The 18,847-nt window shown below is 38.1% G+C and overlaps 1 protein-coding gene across 1 annotated transcript in view; it reads left to right on the top strand.

The window, feature by feature from the left end:
- LRRC8B (leucine rich repeat containing 8 VRAC subunit B) overlaps nt 1-18,446 on the top strand; it is a 62,179-nt gene extending 43,733 nt beyond the window's left edge. The window contains exons 3-6 of the mRNA XM_077452949.1: nt 803-2,941; nt 4,841-5,129; nt 6,729-9,921; nt 10,307-18,446. Coding sequence (XP_077309075.1) covers nt 821-2,941; nt 4,841-5,107 — 2,388 coding nt within the window. The 5' untranslated portion in view covers nt 803-820 and the 3' untranslated portion in view covers nt 5,108-5,129; nt 6,729-9,921; nt 10,307-18,446. The remainder of the gene's footprint in view (nt 1-802; nt 2,942-4,840; nt 5,130-6,728; nt 9,922-10,306) is intronic.
- Nucleotides 18,447-18,847: the final 401 nt, after the last annotated feature.

Below are 18,847 nucleotides of genomic sequence, written 5' to 3'. Positions count from 1 at the left end.
AAATTGTGCAGGAGCCTGACATCGTACCTTCAATCCACTGGTCCTAGGTGCAATGCTTTGCAAAGTTCATGTCAATAATGCATTAGATGTCAATAAGTCCAAGGTAACCATTCAAATCAACACATATGTGGCACACGACAAAGACTCCTCGTCCTATAAAAACAAAATACAAAACAGTCACAGCAATTCAAAGAATAAAGGTAAATACAAAATTTAAAGGAGCATCAAAAAGGGAACAAAAATAGCAAAAATAAACAAAAAATCTAATCCCCTTATAACAGTGGTCATCAACCCTGTCCTCAGGGCCCACTAACAGGCCAGGTTTGCAAGATAACTAAAATACATCACAGGTGATATCATTTGCTGTTCAGTGATTGCACTATTCTAGTCTGCATCTCCCCAAGGTAGTACATAAAACCTGGCCTGTTAGTGGGCCCTGAGGACAGGGTTGATGACCACTGCCTTATAAGACCCAAAAGAACTCCCCACACCATAAAATGTCCACATTTATTAATATCATAGGTACAAAAGAAAGTTAAGAAAAAATAATGACAATTAAACAAAATCTGTAATAAAATGAAAAAATTGAGAAGGGATTGCTTCTTAACAATCACAACAAAAAAATAAAGTAGTAGAGAAAAGTCAGGTCATGTATGGTCTAGCAGGACTGTGTATTTAGTTATTTTCCTAGCTGAGATTTAAAGACTACTTTTTCACTTTATATGTGCCATGTGCAATGTCACTATCATGATGGTCCTGTCAAATTCAGCTTGTTTTAATTTTTGTAAATTTCTTGTTACAGCTGCCTTAGCCCGGAGCCATGATAACTGTCACAGAGCTGAGGTTTTTGGCAGATGCCCAGACTTCCTATCACATTCTAAAACCATGGTGGGACGTGTTTTGGTATTACATCACTATGGTCATGTTGATGATTGCTGTCCTAGCAGGTGCTTTACAGCTCACGCAAAGCCGAATGCTTTGTCTTCCCTGCAAAGCGGAAGTGAACAATCAGTGTACACATCCTCTAGAGCAAGTAATCTCAAGAATTAATTTGCCAGCTGGTTCCTACGGAAAATTAAGTAACTCAACAGGAATACAGACAGATTTGGACCGCCAACAATATTCCTATATTGATGCCGTGTGCTATGAGAAACAGCTTCACTGGTTTACCAAATTTTTCCCTTATCTGGTGTTTCTTCATACTATTATATTTGCCATCTGCAGCAATTTCTGGCTTCACTACCCAAGCACAAGTTCCAGACTAGAACACTTTGTTTCCATTCTTTATAAATGTTTTGATTCCCCCTGGACAACCCGAGCTTTATCAGAGACTGTTGCAGAACAAACTGTGATTAATCAGACACGCAAAAGGTCACGCCACTTGACTTCCATAGTTTCCAATGTCGAAGATACAGACACTGGGAAACAGCCTCTACAGGCAGGGGTTGAAGCCACTGCAGTTGAAGACAATGCTTCAGGTGTGTTAGACAAAAAAAATGGAGAACAAGCCAAAGCTTTATTCGAAAAAGTTCGCCGGTTCCGCCTTCATGTTGAGCAAAAAGACATCATCTATAGGCTGTACCTGAAACAGATTATTGTTAAAGTTGTTGCACTACTTGTGATTATTTCATACGTTTCATATTTTTTGCTGCATATAACATTTGAAATTGACTGTGTAGTTGATATTCAAGCTTTCACAGGGTACAAGAGATATCAATGCGTTTATTCCCTTGCTGCAATTTTTAAGGTTTTGGCAACATTTTATGTCCTTCTTGTGTTTTTGTATGGGTTTGCTTGTTTTTATAGTCTGTGGTGGATGCTTAGAAGTTCATTGAAACAATATTCGTTTGAAGCTGTCAGGGAAAAGAGTAATTACAGTGATATCCCAGATGTCCAAAATGACTTTGCGTTTATGCTCCACTTAGCTGACCAGTATGATCCACTGTACGCCAAGCGTTTCTCAATATTTTTGTCTGAGGTTAGTGAGAACAAACTGAAACAAATTAACCTGAACAATGAATGGACTGTGGAAATGGTGCGAAATAAGCTGACCCGAAATTCAAAGGACAAATTAGAACTTCATCTTTTCATGCTGAGTGGGTTGCCAGACAATATCTTTGAACTCAATGAAATAGAAGTTCTGAAGTTAGAACTCATACCAGATGCCAAACTTACACCAATGATCACTCAGCTGGTTGCCCTGAAGGAACTTCATATTTACCACTCAACTCTTACTGTGGATCTACAAGCTCTGAGCTTTCTAGCAGAGAACCTAGAGTCCCTGCATCTGAAGTTTACTTCCTTTGAGAAGGCTCCATCTTGGATTTTTCATTTGAAAAACCTGAAAGAACTCTATTTTGCAGGACCTCTCGATAATCACAATTTTGCACAGATTGAAGGTCTTCAGGACCTGAAGAACCTGACTAATCTTTCCTTGAGGAGTAGTATTCCACGGATTCCTCTTGTAGTTACTGACATGTTGCCATTTCTGGAAAAGCTTACCATTAATAATGAAGGAAATAGGTTGTTGATATTAATAAGTCTTAAAAAGATGGTTAACCTTACCAGCTTAGAACTAATTAACTGTGACTTAGAACGAATTCCACATTCCATTTTTAGTCTAACTGAACTGCGAGAAATTGACTTTAAAGGAAATAACTTTAAGACCGTTGAGGAAATTATTAGCTTTCAGCATCTGCAAAAACTGACTTGCCTAAAGTTGTGGCACAACTCCATTGCTTACATTCCACTTCAGATTGGTGCACTATCCAGCTTAGAGCAGCTGTACTTCAACAACAACAATATTGAAATGGTTCCGCTTCAACTCTTTTTGTGCAATAAGCTGCGAGTTCTGGACCTCAGTTACAACAATTTAAGTTTCATCCCTGAGGAAATCCAGCATTTAAAGAATCTCCAGCATTTTGCTGTGACAAAAAATAACGTAAGTATTTTCCTCCATCAAGTTTAATACTTCCTTTGGATTTATAAATCATAAGTAAACTACTAATCTTTTTTGAATGCAAAGTTGCATCATACATTTTGCCTAAAGATATGCTTATGTTTAAAAAAAATAACCCGGTTAAGCTATAAAAAAATCAACTGAAAAATGTGTCTGTTGTCTTCAAGGTAAATTGCATTGGTAGTTTACTGTACAGTTAGTTTACACGAACAGAATAAACAAACAAAATTGGACTATACTGTCCAGACAAGGAGAACACAAAAGTATATAAAATAAAATGTTATTACAAAATGACTAAAATTCATACAATAATGTATGTACATATCCATAAAAACATTATTAAAGTGATACTAAAGTCTCGTTTTTTTTAAATGGGGGGAAAAAAAAAAGCATGTTCTACTAAGTGGTGTTCAAATTGCACACATCCATTTGCAGTAATCTTAAACATAGGAATTTCATATAGATTTATCTGAACATATTTAAATGGAGTACAGATGTTTGAAAGATCTTAAGGGCGTGTGGAACAAAAGTGAGAATGTATTGATTTGTCAATTCATACACTTCCAGTGTTTTCATTTTTATACAGCCAGTTATGATTTATGATGAATGAAGTGTGGAATATATCTATATTTAATACTTGCATAAAAAAATATTAAGAGTGAATATATGAGCCTTTAAAGGATAAATTCACCTTTTAAAAGAAAAAAATGAATGCACATTTTTTGCAAGTTAAAAAAATGTGCATTTATTATTTCTTTCTAAGGAGCCTGCAATGCATTGCACCCATGATCAGTTTATCATGGGTGCAATCTCAGGCTCTTGCAGACTCATCGTAGCTTTCTGCTTGTTCCTCTAATGCTGCTTAAACTAGGAGTGCTCCGCTCCTATCTGGGACCGGCCTACCCCTGTACACCCGACCAATGGCACAGCGAGTAGGGGGGAGGCTGGTCCCAGATAGGAGCAGAGTGCTTCTACTTTGAACAGCGGGGAGCCCGGCGCCCTAGAGGATGGATGGATTATACATTCAGATTGCCCACCCTGCTGCTTGGACTGAGCGGGAGTCAGACCGGACTGCAGGCTGTCCTCCCATCTTGGGGCCCTAAGGCAAAGCTGCAAACAGTGTTTCAGTGCTCAATAGAGAGCCACCTCTGCCATCCCTCTCAACTGCTGCCTGGGTCGCATGGATCCACCGGGACCCATGGTAGGGCCACCCCTGCATATAAGGCTTCATTCACACGGAGTGATTACATCTGTGCCTCATTCAGGGCCATATTTTGGCAGCACAGGGATGCACAAGTGTTCCGTGCATTCCTATGCTTGCAGTCCTGTCCATGTCTATTGTTACACAGCAGCTGCACGAACATAGCCAATGTGTCCCAGCATGACATCCATGTGGGTGCATAGCCCCGGACACACCCAGGCTGAGTTTGGGGACATGCACCCACACACTCACACCCATATCAACATGGATGTCATACTGGGACAAAGCTGCTGTGTCTGTGCAGCTGCTCTATGCCAATGAACAAGAATGGGACTGCCACCACAGGGATGTGCAGAACACCTGTGCATCCCTGTGCCGGCAAAACACAGCCCTGCATGGGTCAAGGATGTAATCACTTATGAGAACATCTATACTTTTCCCACAGCCCATCTCTTCAAACACACACTCTTTGCTGCACTCCAGCTGCTGTAGATATAATTCTGTGTATGCCTCCCCAGTCCCACACTGTGGTTCCTTCCGGTAGCTATTTTGTCTTGTAGTTACATACGAGACATCAGTAAAGTGACAAGGCCACATTTTGCCCTGAAAAGAAAAATATGATAAAATGATGGTTTGTGTGTTGGGCCTAGCTAATTTTTACTTCTTCTTTTTTTTAATAGATTGAAACATTGCCAGATGGGCTGTTTAAATGTAGCAAGCTTCAGTATTTGTTGCTGGGACAAAACAGCCTGACCAGCCTTTCTCCACAAGTTGGTGACCTGACAAACCTTATTAAGATTGAGCTGATAGGAAACCAAATTGAAACTCTTCCTCCTGAACTTGAGTCCTGCCAGTCTTTGAAACCAGGCTTCATCATTGTGGAACCCATTGTCTTGCATACCCTCCCGTTATATGCAAAGGAGAATTACAAATCTTCTCATAGATAAGGATTTTGAAGATGAAGGATTGGTATTGTATTTTTGTTTATTGCTATTCTAACATAAAAAATAATAATTAACAGAAAACAAAAATGTTTTGTTTTTGCTTCTTCCTAAATTAAAAACAGTTATTAAAAAAACATTTTTTAATGTTGAATCATCACTGAAAATTTTCCTTTAAAAAAATAAATAAATAAAATGAAGGAAGGGATGTAACATACAATTTACACTTCATTACACATCTAAGATTTTTCAGGTTTTAAAGTTTCCCACCAAAAGGACTTGATCTGATCTCACAAAAAAATTACCGTATATAATGACCGTAAAAAAGACCAAAATCAAGGTGGCAGTTAGCAGATCGAAGAGGCGTTTTTTTTTTTTTTATGAACACAATAAAGGCCAGAAAAGTTCAAAGACCTCTAAATTGTTATGACACCAAATGATATATCTTTGTTTTGGAAGATCCCATTGTCCAAAAAAGATCTAAATAACATTTTTAATACAAAGTAATTGGATAAGAAAAAAAAAAAAGCTGTAAAATGAAATAATTGATCTTTATTCAATTCCTAGCCCAAGCCTGTTTTTATTATCTCCCAAAAATCCACTCTGGTAGCTCCCTGGAAGACCTATCACATCTGATATTTATTCTCTAACATATAACCTTGTTTGTGTATATATTTACATTTTTATAATGGCATCCAATCATCAGCTCTACTTATAAATTTAAAAAGCTGGCTTATTATCTAAGTATCAGACCCTTAGGCCGCGTACACACGCGGGGACTGTTCGCTCAACTTTGTCCGTCAAACAGTTTCAGCGAACAGTCCGCTCAAAATTAGCATGGACGGACTTGCCCACACACGACGAACGAACAGTTTGCTGAAACCGTGCGCGATGACGTGAACGGCACGTACGACGGGACGGAAAATACGACGTCCTATACACTGCATTACAACTTTCGGCGTGTAAATCCTTTCTGAGCATGCGCGGAACTTAGTTTGACGAACAAGCCTACACACGAGGGGACTGTTCGCTGAAACCAAGTTTCAGCGGACAGTTTTTCGGAATTTCCGAAAAACTTTGTTCAGCAGACTGTTCGCTGAAACTGTCCGCTGAAAGCCCACACACGGGCGGACTGTCCGCCGAAACACTGTTCAGCGGACAAAGTTGGGCGAACAGTCCCCGCGTGTGTACGCGGCCTTATTCTAACATAGAATGTTCCAGTAGCGGTGGATAGTTTTTTTAAACGTGGACCCTTACTGACAAGAAAGCTAACCAAATGTCTTCTGCAGGCCATTCACTTAATTTTAACAGATTACGTTTTCTTTGAATATGCATTTAATTTATAATTATAGGCATTGACAGTGATGCTCCAACTGGGCTGCACTCAGTTAGCCATTGGCTAATTTCAATTTTTATTTAAAACCTGTTTTTTTTTTTTATTGTAGATATTTGGTCTTGTCATATTCATCTCAATCAGAATCCTTTTGGCCTCCAGTTTAATTCTAAATATAATAAAAATCCTATCAAATTGTTAGACCTAATACTCAGATTCTTACAGTATTATACAATTGAAGACTTCCTCAATGTAAACAATTCTGTTAAATCCCATTATTATCTTAAATCTTAGAAGACAAGTATACCATTTGGCAGTATATACGAATCAGATGGAACGATTCTTCCTTAAAAGACTGTAAAGATCAGGAAAAAAACTATTTACAAGATGTTGAACTCAACTCTTACTGTGGATTTACAAGCCCTAAAACTTCCAGCTGAGAACCATAAAAACTTTACATTTGAATATTACTTCATTTCAGAAATTTGGATTTTGGATTTTCCGTTTGAAGAACATGAAATAACTGTATTTGACAAGATCTGTTGATAAACACAACTTCGCACATATGGAAGATCTTCAGAAACCATACTTGAAGTGTAGTTTTTTGGATTCCTTCTGTGATTTTTGATGTATTTTCTTTTTTGGAGTGGTTTACCTTTTTAAAAGTGAAAAAAAAAAAATAGGTTGCAGATACTAAGTCTAAAAATGATGAAAAACCTCATTAACTTAGACTTATTCAACTGTGACCTTGAACAAATTCCAGATTTTATTTTTAGGCTAACTAAAATACAGATGATTGACTTTGAAGGAAACAACTTTAAGACTGTTAAGGACCAGGTTTTCAGAATTTAGCAAAACACTGTTTTGGCACAACTCGAGCACCGACATTACTCCTTTGTTTGGAGCATATGTCATTCTGAAGTCATTCTTAAACCATAACAGTATTAAAATCATCTCATTGCCTTTTTTTTCTTCAACCAACATGCTATGGGTCCTGGACTTCAGTTACAGCAGTTTATTTTTTTAATCCCTGGGGAATCCAACATTTTAACCAATCCCTAGTATTTTGTTGTGACAAAAATAATATAAGTATTCTTTGTACATAGACATTTGTAAATTGTGACTGTGACTTCATTATATTTGAATAAAGTAGTTTAATACATTTGGCCTACAATGATACTAATCTTTATAAGAAGAACTGAGCTAACTTCTGGAAATCTGTAGAAAAGTGTCTGTGTTGTCCGTACCAATGAATCAAGTTCAATTCATTATTTGTATGTACAAGTTAGAAAAGAATCCCCGATATCTGATTGGTTGCTAAGGACAATATTGACACCTTTTCCTTTTCTTCAGTTTTTATAAATCTAACTTCTTATAATGAAATACTGTATCAATGGCTAATTGGGCATTATCTAAAAATAACAAAAATAAATAAAAAATCACCTAAATAATAAAAAATGTAATCCTGGTGGTGTTACCAAAACCCACTGGGGAATTACTGAAGGCTGTATTCACCCCCTCCTCTTTTTCTTTGTAAACCTCATTAATATATTTTTATGCTTTTGATTCCTATTTTGTATATATTTTTTATTTATTATTACATTTTGGCACTAGTGTTCATTAAAAAAATAATAATTCAGATAGCACTCACACCAGTGTAAAGACTTGGTCGTCATTTACATAAACCTATAGATTACAACCGAGTAATAATTAATTACAATCACACCTGTGATTCTTACTTTATTTTTTACATCTGTCATTTTGCCAGCAGTGAGTGAATTTTTCATACAATCACTGGCACAGTGCTTAATTATACTGGATGTTTTCTCCATGGATGTTTGTTAGCAACTGTGTGATTTGATTTAATTAATTTTTATTGTAATAGCAGCACTTGTGATCCTTATCTGCAGGGATGAATTCATGTGGGAAAGATTTCTTAATAGATTTATGTAAATCATGACCAAGTCTTTACACTAGTGCAAGCACTGTCTGAGTTACTTTTTTAAATTTTTTCTATGCTTATACTGTTTGAAGGATTGAGTTGTTTTAGTATGGCTGCTAAACATATTTGTGTAAACCTCTTCTCTACCTATTTGAGCTATAGGATTATTCTGTTAATATAGATATATAAAAAAAGGAAAAAAAAATAGAAATGCACATGACCCTTGCCCTGTTTCCCTTTCTCAACCCACCTACCCCCTTCCCATGTTTTATTTTTATTTTAAGTATCATTTATACCCATATAGAGCTCCTGACCCCATGCCAGGCATTAACACCTTTTGAAAAAAACACCATTATAATTTGCCAGCCTTACAGTTACCTTCTCTTAATTACTTTATTCCTTCTCATTTTGATTTGCAATTAAAATCTGTTTGCCTATTCTTTAGAAATACTTATAGACATACACTGTTTTAGCCTGACCCACCCTTTTGTTCATTCTTTTAGTATCTGTTTTACATTAAATAGGGGAATGTTTATCATTTATTGACTACTATGGCATTTAAAGGCTGCAGAGTGATATAATCAAATCATGGATTTTAATGCTGTTTTTTGTATTGTAACTGACATAATGTGATATAAGTTTAATTAATATATTTAATATATTTTGTTGCACTAGTTATAATTTACTAACAATGGTTTCAATGCTTTTTATATATGAAAGTTAGTGTGGTTTTGTTATCATTTTTTTATCAGGGTGATTCGCAAGAATTTGTTTATGAAGTTTAGTTACATTTTGCTTCTCTTTCACTGATCATTTTTACATTGTTTTCTTTTTAAATTATTGATTGTTCTTGCTTTTAATATTTTAGATTTAGTTTTTACTGCCTATCTGTATGTGGGGCCGTTCTGTACCTTCAGCCCCAATACAAAAGTGAAATAAGCCTTTGTTTTTTTTTTACACTAAAAACATGTGCAAGAGTGACCATTTTATTTTTTGGGTGTTTTTTTTTGTATGTTTGAAGCTGGTTCCTTTTTAATAAGTGTTTTAATGTTTTGTATATTTTGAAGAGACAGTAAAGACTCAAGATAGGAGTAGTAAATCTGCATGGTGTGGTAGAGTAAAAAAAGCCAGGAACTCCATTGGAAGGTTCTCACTAAATCACCGCACCTGCTTACTTTTAAACCACTATAAGTGATAAAAGAACTAAGCAAAATGAGTTACTTAAATGTCATGCTACTAAGAAATTTAAAGTGGGCCAGTATAAGACTTTCATAAAGGGATAATGGCAATTCCGTTTAAAAAAAAAATGAAATAAAAACGATATATATATATATATATATATATATATATATATATATATTCCTGCGCTTGCCTTTTTTTGTAATTTTATTATTAAAATTACCAAACCATGATTCTCTATGATTGGCAAAAAATATTGCTGCTTGTATGAAAGGTTACAGTGTTAATCTACAGGACTCCCCCTGAAATATAATTACTGATCATATGACCGTGCACTCTTGTTGCCAGCAGATGTTCTCTTATTAGGCTAGGTTCACATTGCTGCGATGCGGGAACGCCGCGAATCCGCGGCGTTTTCCCGCATCGCACACCTCCCGCCGGCAGTTCACACTGCCCTATGCGGACGGCTGGGAGTGTCAATGATATGTTAATGACACCCCCAGATCCGTCGGCATATCGCAGTGCGATCTGCCGACTCGCACAGGAATCGGATCGCATGGTGTGAACCCCCATGCGATCCGATTCCGTTGCGGACCCAAAAAAGGGGCCCGTGCGAGTTTGCTGCGGGACCGCTGCGAGTTCAGCCATACTATCTGTATGGCTGAACTCGCAGCGCTACGGAGATCGGATGTGATTTGCTGTGCGAATCACATCCGGTTCTCCCCCCGCAGCAGTGTGAACCCAGCCTTAGGATACTGGGACTGGCCTTGCGACTATGGAATGAAGACCATACCACTCAGCACTCAGGAAAAAAATAATTGGCTACAGGAAATAGATAGTGAGAGGATTTTGTGCATAGGTTCTAGCGCACACAGCCGCAAGTAGGACTGTGCGATGAAGTTTTTGTAAATCCTTGCAATTAATGTAAATGTGCAGGGAAGATTTTTTTAGAAGTAGAGGTAATTTAATCACTTGATAGAAGTGGCAGTGCACATTATATAGCATGTTGATTATAGTGCATTGCAAATGTGATGAATGCCAAAAGAAGTTAACCATATAAATAAATAAATAACTAGTAGCATGAGAAAAAATAACATGTGAAGTCAAGGCAATTTTTTTCATCTGTGGCAATTCATATCCCTAATCAATGTGCCTTATGTTTTACACTATTGCTCCAAAGCCAGCATTCTTAGTTTGTTAGGCACGAGATTCCAGCCCTGGTCTGAGCTACACTTCTTTTGGGCTGTAAGGCTGGCACCAGAGTAAAATGGCAGCAGTTGTGTCACTTCTGGCCCCACTGTGGTGTCCAAGTGTGAATTGGAGGTGGTACTGTTCAGTGACATCAACACCTTCTGCCCATAGAGATTGATTGACAGCTTAGTACCTACCTGTCTCATATGTATTGAATGTTTTTCAAAGAAAATGTTTTTCCAGTTCAAGCTGACTACTTCACATGATAACTTGTTCCTCTACAGCAATCCCTCCCCCTAGGCCGCATCTTTTAAGATTGAAAGCAGACCAGCAGGGTCAAGTGACCTCATTTTAGAGTTTTTATTTTTTTTATTAGATTTAAGGTTTTTAATGATTATACTAGAGGGTTTTCTACTGAACATGTTTGATGCCTTGACTTCCACTTTTAAATTGCATATAGTTTAGTCCTAAGAAGCAAGTAAGTGATTCAGACCATCAATATCCATCCATTGCTGAACTGTCAATTTTGGGTGGCTTTCAATGAAAAAAAAAAGAAAAGTTTGCATAACACAGTGTTTTATTTGATGTTATATTCCTTTTTTTTATTTTTTTTCATACTTAAAGTAATTCTGGGCCAAAAACATAAGATGATATCATCTTTCTTGCCCACAGCCAGAATTAGGTTAGTGGGAAAATGTAATTTAAAGTAACATGTAATACTCTACCGTATCAACAAAGCTTGCTGAAATGTGTGTATGTAAGATGTCTGTGTTTTTACTGTGAACCATTTTGAATCAATTATAAAAATTTTAAATGTAAGTATTTGACTACTGAGTCTCCTGAACGTGATTTTAACCCTTTTAAAGCCCAACTCCAGCTTGCAAACTGTTAAGATTGTGTAGGATTTATTTAGAGATTAAAGATCTCTAGATGGTCGTCGCTTTTCTGCTAAATCATAGTTGCATAGTCAGGTTCAAAAAATAATAATCTAAAAAGTCCATCTAGTTAAACCAATACTGATAAATAAGAAATAAAACAACCATACAATCCCATATACACAATCCTGTACCCGCAGTTGATCCGGAGGAAGGCAAAAAACACCAGCAAAGCATGATCCAATTTGCTACAGCAGGTTAAAAAATTCCTTCCTGATCCTCTGAGAGGGAGACAGATATTCCCTGGATTAACATTACCTATAAATGTTAGTACAGTAAAACCTTGGTTTGAGAGTTAATTGGTTTAAGACGTCTTGATATACAAGTAGCGCCATGTCACAACTGGGTATAAAAGAGAAGAAAGGTGCCTTTAAGTGTAGAAATATAGTTACATTTAATGAAGGTACAACATTTAGCAACTCATATGGTCAATAATTAAAGCAGACACTAAGTATGCAGGCATCCGGGTAAAGCTGCCTACATAGACCATCCTCCGCACCACTACTACTGACTTCATCCCTTCCACACTACCACTTCAAGCCTCGGTTTCAGATAGCTCTACCGCAGGGTAGTCTTCCCGGTCATGATTGCAGACTGACATCGGTGAGAGCCATCGGTGTGGAGGATGGTCTATGTGGACAGCTTTACCCCGGATTCCTGTATACTTGGATGTGCCTGTTTTCATCAACCATGTGAATTGAGAAATGTTGTACCTTCATTAAATGTAACCATATTGCTACACTTAGAGGCACCTCTCTTCTCTTTTATACTCTGTATCTCCTGCTGGATCTTGCTTCTACTCCCCTTGTGGAGGCTGCTGTTTGTCAATGGGCATTTTATGGTTACACAGCCTATCACATTGCTATAATCTTTTTTATATGAGCTATAAACTGAATGACCTATGAATAAATGGTTGTGGAATGAATCATCTGAGTTTCCATTATTTCTTATGGGGAAATTTACTTTAATAAACAAGTGCTTTGGATTACAAGCATATTTCCGGAATGAATTGTACTCACAATCCAAGGTTTTACTATATCCAGTTATATTATGTACATTTAGGAAAGAATTCAGGCCAATTTTTTAATTGAGGTTAGTTCATACCACATATGATGAAAAATCATATTCCACAAAACATCCAATCCAATTTCCAGAATCTGAAAACTACAATATTAGATCCGGAGTTCTACACTTGTTAGATAATAGTTCTAAGAGTCAGAAATTGTTTAAAAATTTAGGAAATTGTGAAAAGTTACTAATTCCCTTGCAATGTGAAATCACCTAAGATGCACTCCAGTACTCAAGTCCCCCCTTATCAAGGTCATGCTTGTTGCCATCTCATTCCATCACATCATGCTGACTGATACCACAGTTTATAAAGTGAGAGTGAGTGAAGCACCCATTGTGTGAAACTGGCAGAGATATTTTTTCCTGCTTAAGCCCTTGTACACACAGTCGGAGATTCCGTCTGAATCTTTCCTATCGGACCGTTTTGTCGGATATTCCGACTGTGTGTGGTCTGCATCAGACTGTTTCCGTCGGAATATCCGACGGACCAACTTTTCCAACTTGCCGGTAAAATTTTCCGACAAAATGCTCCGATCGGACATACTCCGATCATGTGTAGCCTACTCTGACGGACAAAGTGCCACGCATGCTCAGATCAAATTCCTAGACCAAAGCTATTGGCTACTAGCCTGAACGTAGTCCCGTAGTAACGAAATAACGTCATCACGTTATGTACAATTGGATTTTCCGACAACTTGGTCCGACCGTGTGTATGCAACATCACTTCCGGACCTCTTCTGGAATTAATCCGTCGGAATAACTCCGACGGATTTGGTTGTCGGAATCTCCGACCGTGTGTACAAGGGCTAAGACCTATTCGGCTATGATACACTGATTACAACGCACTGGAACTCCATGTTCTTCCCAGTGTATTTTGCTCTAGAGCTATGTTATATGCAAATAAATGTTCTCCACAGTACTGAGTCTGATTGACAGTGTTGTGAAACATTCAGTGCATTCATGATTGTATCAACTGGCTTTCTTTCAGCTAGAGTACTGTTGCTATGATTTTTGTGCATAGACCACATACCACACTCCAGTGCTAGCTTAACAGCCCTTTTGAAGAAAATTTAAAAGCTGAACTGAAGCCTGCATGAACACTTGCCACAGCACGACTAGCGTGGCCATACATAGAGAATCTCCGCAAGATCATGCTACAAAGTTTTAGTTGTCAGCTGAACTTCATGCTTGCCTTCTAGAATAATTTTGGCATCTCCAGTCCTTAGAGTATTCTCCAAAACAATACATGGACATTCAAGGAATAGCTGTGTAAGGTTCAACTCGTAGTTCTGGCAGTCACAGCAAGGCCAGATAAGGGGGAGAAGAACCCGCTGATAATAAGGGCTTGATAGGGGGAACCCTACGTCATTTCACCAAAAATCTTTAAAACATTTTGAGTGGGGCTCCACATTACTTTTACTATGCAGTTGTGTTACTTATCCAGTGTACCAGCTGGAACATTTGCACTGAGTTTAAACACTTTTCTGAATAAAGCTAACTAGCTGTTTCTGTATATTTTCTAAAATACAACACTTTTAATAATTTACATTTATCTTTTTCCCAAAAATTTTCAACTACATAAAAACATGCCATGCAAAAACTGCTTACATTTTGAGTTTCACATTTTTATTGCAAAATGATTATTATTTTTTTAATGCTGTGTATATGATAAGCTACTTTTTTATTTGACATATAAGATAAAATTCCTTTTTTTGCCAGCTACATATCACAGTTTAATCAAGAATGGCCCAACCATAGGCATCCATCTCAGTTCACTAAGGTTTTGCTGTATCACTCATACTACAACTTTGATTTAGTTCTGCCTGTGTGTCCTGTAAGGAGAGGAACACCACTCAATGCCACTTCAGACAGCCACAGTGCTGGATCAGGCTCAGGTAAGTATATATAAGGAGGTTAGGCGTTGATACAACTAGCAGGACATTTTTTAACTTAATGCAAGGAATGCATTAAGGTAAAAAATATCTTGGCTATAGAACCACTTTAGGTGTCTATTTAGAATTTGTATTACACTTTTTGGGTTCATTCACATAGGTGTCCTTTCTCAGAATGTTTGTGTTTTCATAAAGCCTACTCAATCCTCAATGACTTACATCAGTATTTAAAATTTAAGTGTCTAAGTGTGTACATGGAAAGGCTTACAAGAGCACCAGCATAACTTCATCAGTGCCTGTAATGCAAGTCAGTGACAGCACTGAATAAACAATTAGCAAATGCTGAGTAGGCATCTGAGAAGAGCTTATTCAGTTACTCTGATACTTCCAATTCCTTGAGGATGCTATAATATCCCCAATGTCCAGTGTGCACCTGAAGAGCTTTGCACTGGAAGAGCTTTCTAAATAGCTGAAATAATTAATGTTATCGCTAACATGTTATGTTTTGAGTAGCTTTTCAGAACACCCATGTGTATGAGCCCTTACTAATCTTGCTAAATTATGTCGAAATTGAAATGGTTGCTATGACTTATTTTGCACATCACGATTGCTCTCTGTAGCATTTTTATTTAAACACAGTACAGCAAATTGCGCACAAAGTGAGTCTTTTATGTTGAAAACTTCTATCAAAATGTGAATAGAAAGCTAGACCACATTTTGTCTGTGGGCTCTTTTAATTTGTAATTGCAATGCCAGAGCACAATAAAAATTTACATTTTGAACAGAATAAAAGAGAATCTGTATTTTAAATCAAACTATAGGATTGAAATAGTAAAGAAATGGACATTCCCTTTATTTTCTCTATAAATGCTGCTTAGCACCGCCGGCTGGACATTGACCCGGAACTGTAGAAGGTGTTGTATCCTGAGTTGGCCATTTTTCATTACGTTGATTGATCCCATCTCCCCCCTTTATTTCAATGCACCATTTTAAAGCGGAATTAGTGTCTAAAAAGCTGTTTACTACAGAAGTGACATTACATTTATTTTTGCAATCAAGCAAACCTACCTGCCAGCTTGCAGTCTTCTGTAGAAGACTGCAATTAGCTTTGTATGTGTGTGTGTGCATACACAATAGTGGCGTCCTCCCATAATGGCCAATCAAGATGGCTAAAAACCAGCACCCAGAAAAAGTCAGGGGAAAAATGCTGGTGCCAGCAAGGGACCTTGCGGGCATGGGACTGTTGAAGAAGATTAGTATTTTGGAGTTTTCGTTCCACTTTAAAGTAGTTGTAAACTCTTATATCTACCCAGTGAAGGGACCTGGCCTCAGTTAATGTACAGGGATGAAACAAATCCTCCTACATATGATGTACCTGTTTATCTGAAGCCATTTCTATTGTGGAGCCTTCTAAAACACACAGATCAAAGGATTTTTTACAGCAGCACAAAGCAGGGGAGGAGATCTGATGTCACGCACGCTACAGACCTAGAGCACAGAGTTTCCCTGATATCTGACAGCTGAGTGGATTGAAGGGACCCCTCCCCGTGTTTAGGTTCATACAAAAACATACAGACCTAAAGCTATGAATCGCCTGCTGTATTCTGGAGGGGGTGGGCCTATTCCCTAAAGCTGTTTTGTCAAAATAGTGGTTGTAAATTCTAAATTCTACTGCATTCTAAACATAAAGGTAAAAAAACCTTGTATGTGCTTCTCCCCCCACAGCCCTCCACTACTCACCTGAGCCCCCTCTTGATCCAGTGTATAAGAGCCTTGGCTGTTCCGGGACTCCCTCTCATTGGCTGAGACAGCAGCAGGAGCCAATGAGAAGAGAGCGGGGGAGGAGCTAAGCCACGGCTCTGTCTTATAGATGCACAGAGCAGGCCTCAGGGGCAAGCGCACACCAGTGTCCCCATAGCAAGCGGCTTGCTTTTGGGGGCACTGATCATGGGGGAGGAGTTAGGAACACCAATGGAGCTACTCGGTGCAAAACCTTTGCACAGATTAGGTAAGAATGACATGTTAGTTATAAAAAAAAAAAAATAAAAAAGCTTTAATACCACTTTAAAGTATTTTCAGTGATTCATGCAGATGGCAGAGAGAAAGCAGAGAAGTGCTACACTCAGTGCTTTGGATCCAGGCTAGTACAGACTATAGAAGAATGTATTTTGTTCATTTTTCATGTCTGAGGTTTACAACTACTTTAAAGGGGTCCTATGCATTAAGGTGAAAAAACTTCTGACACTGACCAGCCCCCACCCCCCTCCCCCGTTTTACTTGCCTGAGTCCTGTATTGCCCCACCGGAGACACGCTCTTCCCCTCTGCCCATTGTCTTGGCTCTTGATTGGATAGATTGATAGCAGCGCAGTCATTGGCTCCCGATGCTGTCAATCAAATACAATAACGCTGGGGGCGGGCCGGTTCCTACATCCGGTGTCTATGGACGCCGAAAGCTGGACTTGGGAGCACGCCCGCAAGGGAGCCCCCCGGGAGAGCGCTTTTCTTGGGGGGTGTTACGATGTGAGGAGGAGCTGCCAGCGCCACCGGGGGACCCCAGAAGTCAAAGATCAGGGCCACTCTGTGCAAAACGAACTGCACGGTGGAGGTAAGTATGCTATGTTTGTTATTTTAAAAAAAAAAACGAAGCCTTACAATCACTTTAACTATTTAAGACATACAGTTTGATATACAGCTCTCCTTTTAATAGGCTTTAACTTCGTTTGTCAAGCTAGCTGAATGGTGGTCTTGAAGTCGGCCAATACTAAAATAAGTATTCCTCACTGCTGTGGTCACCCTGCTCCCTTAAATAAAACCCCCAAAACTTTAAGGGTTGTAATTTGTAAAAATGTCACACAGCTATTCATCCTTTGAAACTACATGCAATGCTTTTAGGTTATTTTCTTTCCAGGTCAATTTATTCATTCATTAAAAAAATGGTTTAGGAAAATACTCTATTATGGCCATTAGATGGAGCCAACGATCATAGTAAATAAAGATTTATTTTCTATGATCATCATCACTTTCTAGTGGCAACAATGTGGTATTTTTCTGATTGATCCTAGTCTGTTTGAATTAATATAATTTAAGCTAGAGAGAAAATAGCCTAATAACAGTCGATTTTGCCCCCATCCCAATCGCACAGAACAATTGTACATGCAGTTTCACAGGATTAATAGCTTTGTACTTTTTTTTTATTCGCTACTTTTATTTCTTTGTATTTATAAATATACCCCTAAATGATGGATAGAGTGGAGAAGGGCTGTTGGATTTTTATTGCGGTCTGTGTCCCCACTGAGGGGAATGTCCCTTTTACTTTCTATCCTAGAGATGTAAAATGAAGTATGACAATTTCTCTAAAGTGAAGGGAAATACCTTCTTGTAAAAATGAACACCAAAATAGGTTTTGCCATATTCAACATGTAACTAAAATAACACTGCGAGGTGGACCGGCCTTTTACGTATTTAGGAACATTTTCTATTTGTTAGGATACAAATACTAATCATTGTTCTCCGCACTGTGTAAAACTGGCATTTCATTTAAAACTGTTTGTGTTTTATAGATACTGTTATGCTTTTGAAGGTGTAACACTACTTTTTGTTTCATTAATATGTCCTTTTTAGCAAAATGCATTGGTCCATAAAAATGGCTGAAAATGTAATGAATGAAAGTGAAATGAAAACAGTTGGTTTTACAATTTAAAAACAAGCTATTTGTGTGCTGATGTGTATGTCGTCATACTGTTACTTTGTTGCAAAAATTGTATGTGCTTTTATTTTCTAATAAACATTCTTTGTTGCCATGTACCGATTGCAGATTTATGTGATAATTTGCTCTACAGGGAGATTATAGACATGATATCTTTCTTGCTTGTGTATTCCATGGTGTTTAAAGGGGTTGTAAACCCTCGTGTTTTTTTTTCACCTTAATGCATCCTATGTGTTAAGGTGAGAAAACACCTGGCAGTGACTGCCCCCCCGCCCCGGTTTTACTTACCTGAGCCCTGGAATTTTACCCGGTGGAGATGCGCTCTTCCTCTGCCCGGGGTTCCGGCTCTTGATTGGATAGATTGATAGCAGTGCAGCCATTGGCTCCCACTGCTGTCAATCAAATCCAATGATGCGGGAGTGGGGCCTAGTCCGGCATTCGTGTCTGTGGATGCAAATGCTGGACTCAGGAGCACGCCCACAAGGTAACCCCCCCCCGG

Source organism: Lithobates pipiens, unplaced genomic scaffold (genome assembly GCF_037356315.1).
Source record: "Lithobates pipiens isolate NorthernLeopardFrog02 unplaced genomic scaffold, aLitPip1_a1.2 Scaffold_23, whole genome shotgun sequence".
NCBI lineage: Eukaryota > Metazoa > Chordata > Amphibia > Anura > Ranidae > Lithobates > Lithobates pipiens.
The sequence above is the reverse complement of the archived record's forward strand: the minus strand, read 5'-3'. Positions and strand labels throughout refer to the sequence as shown.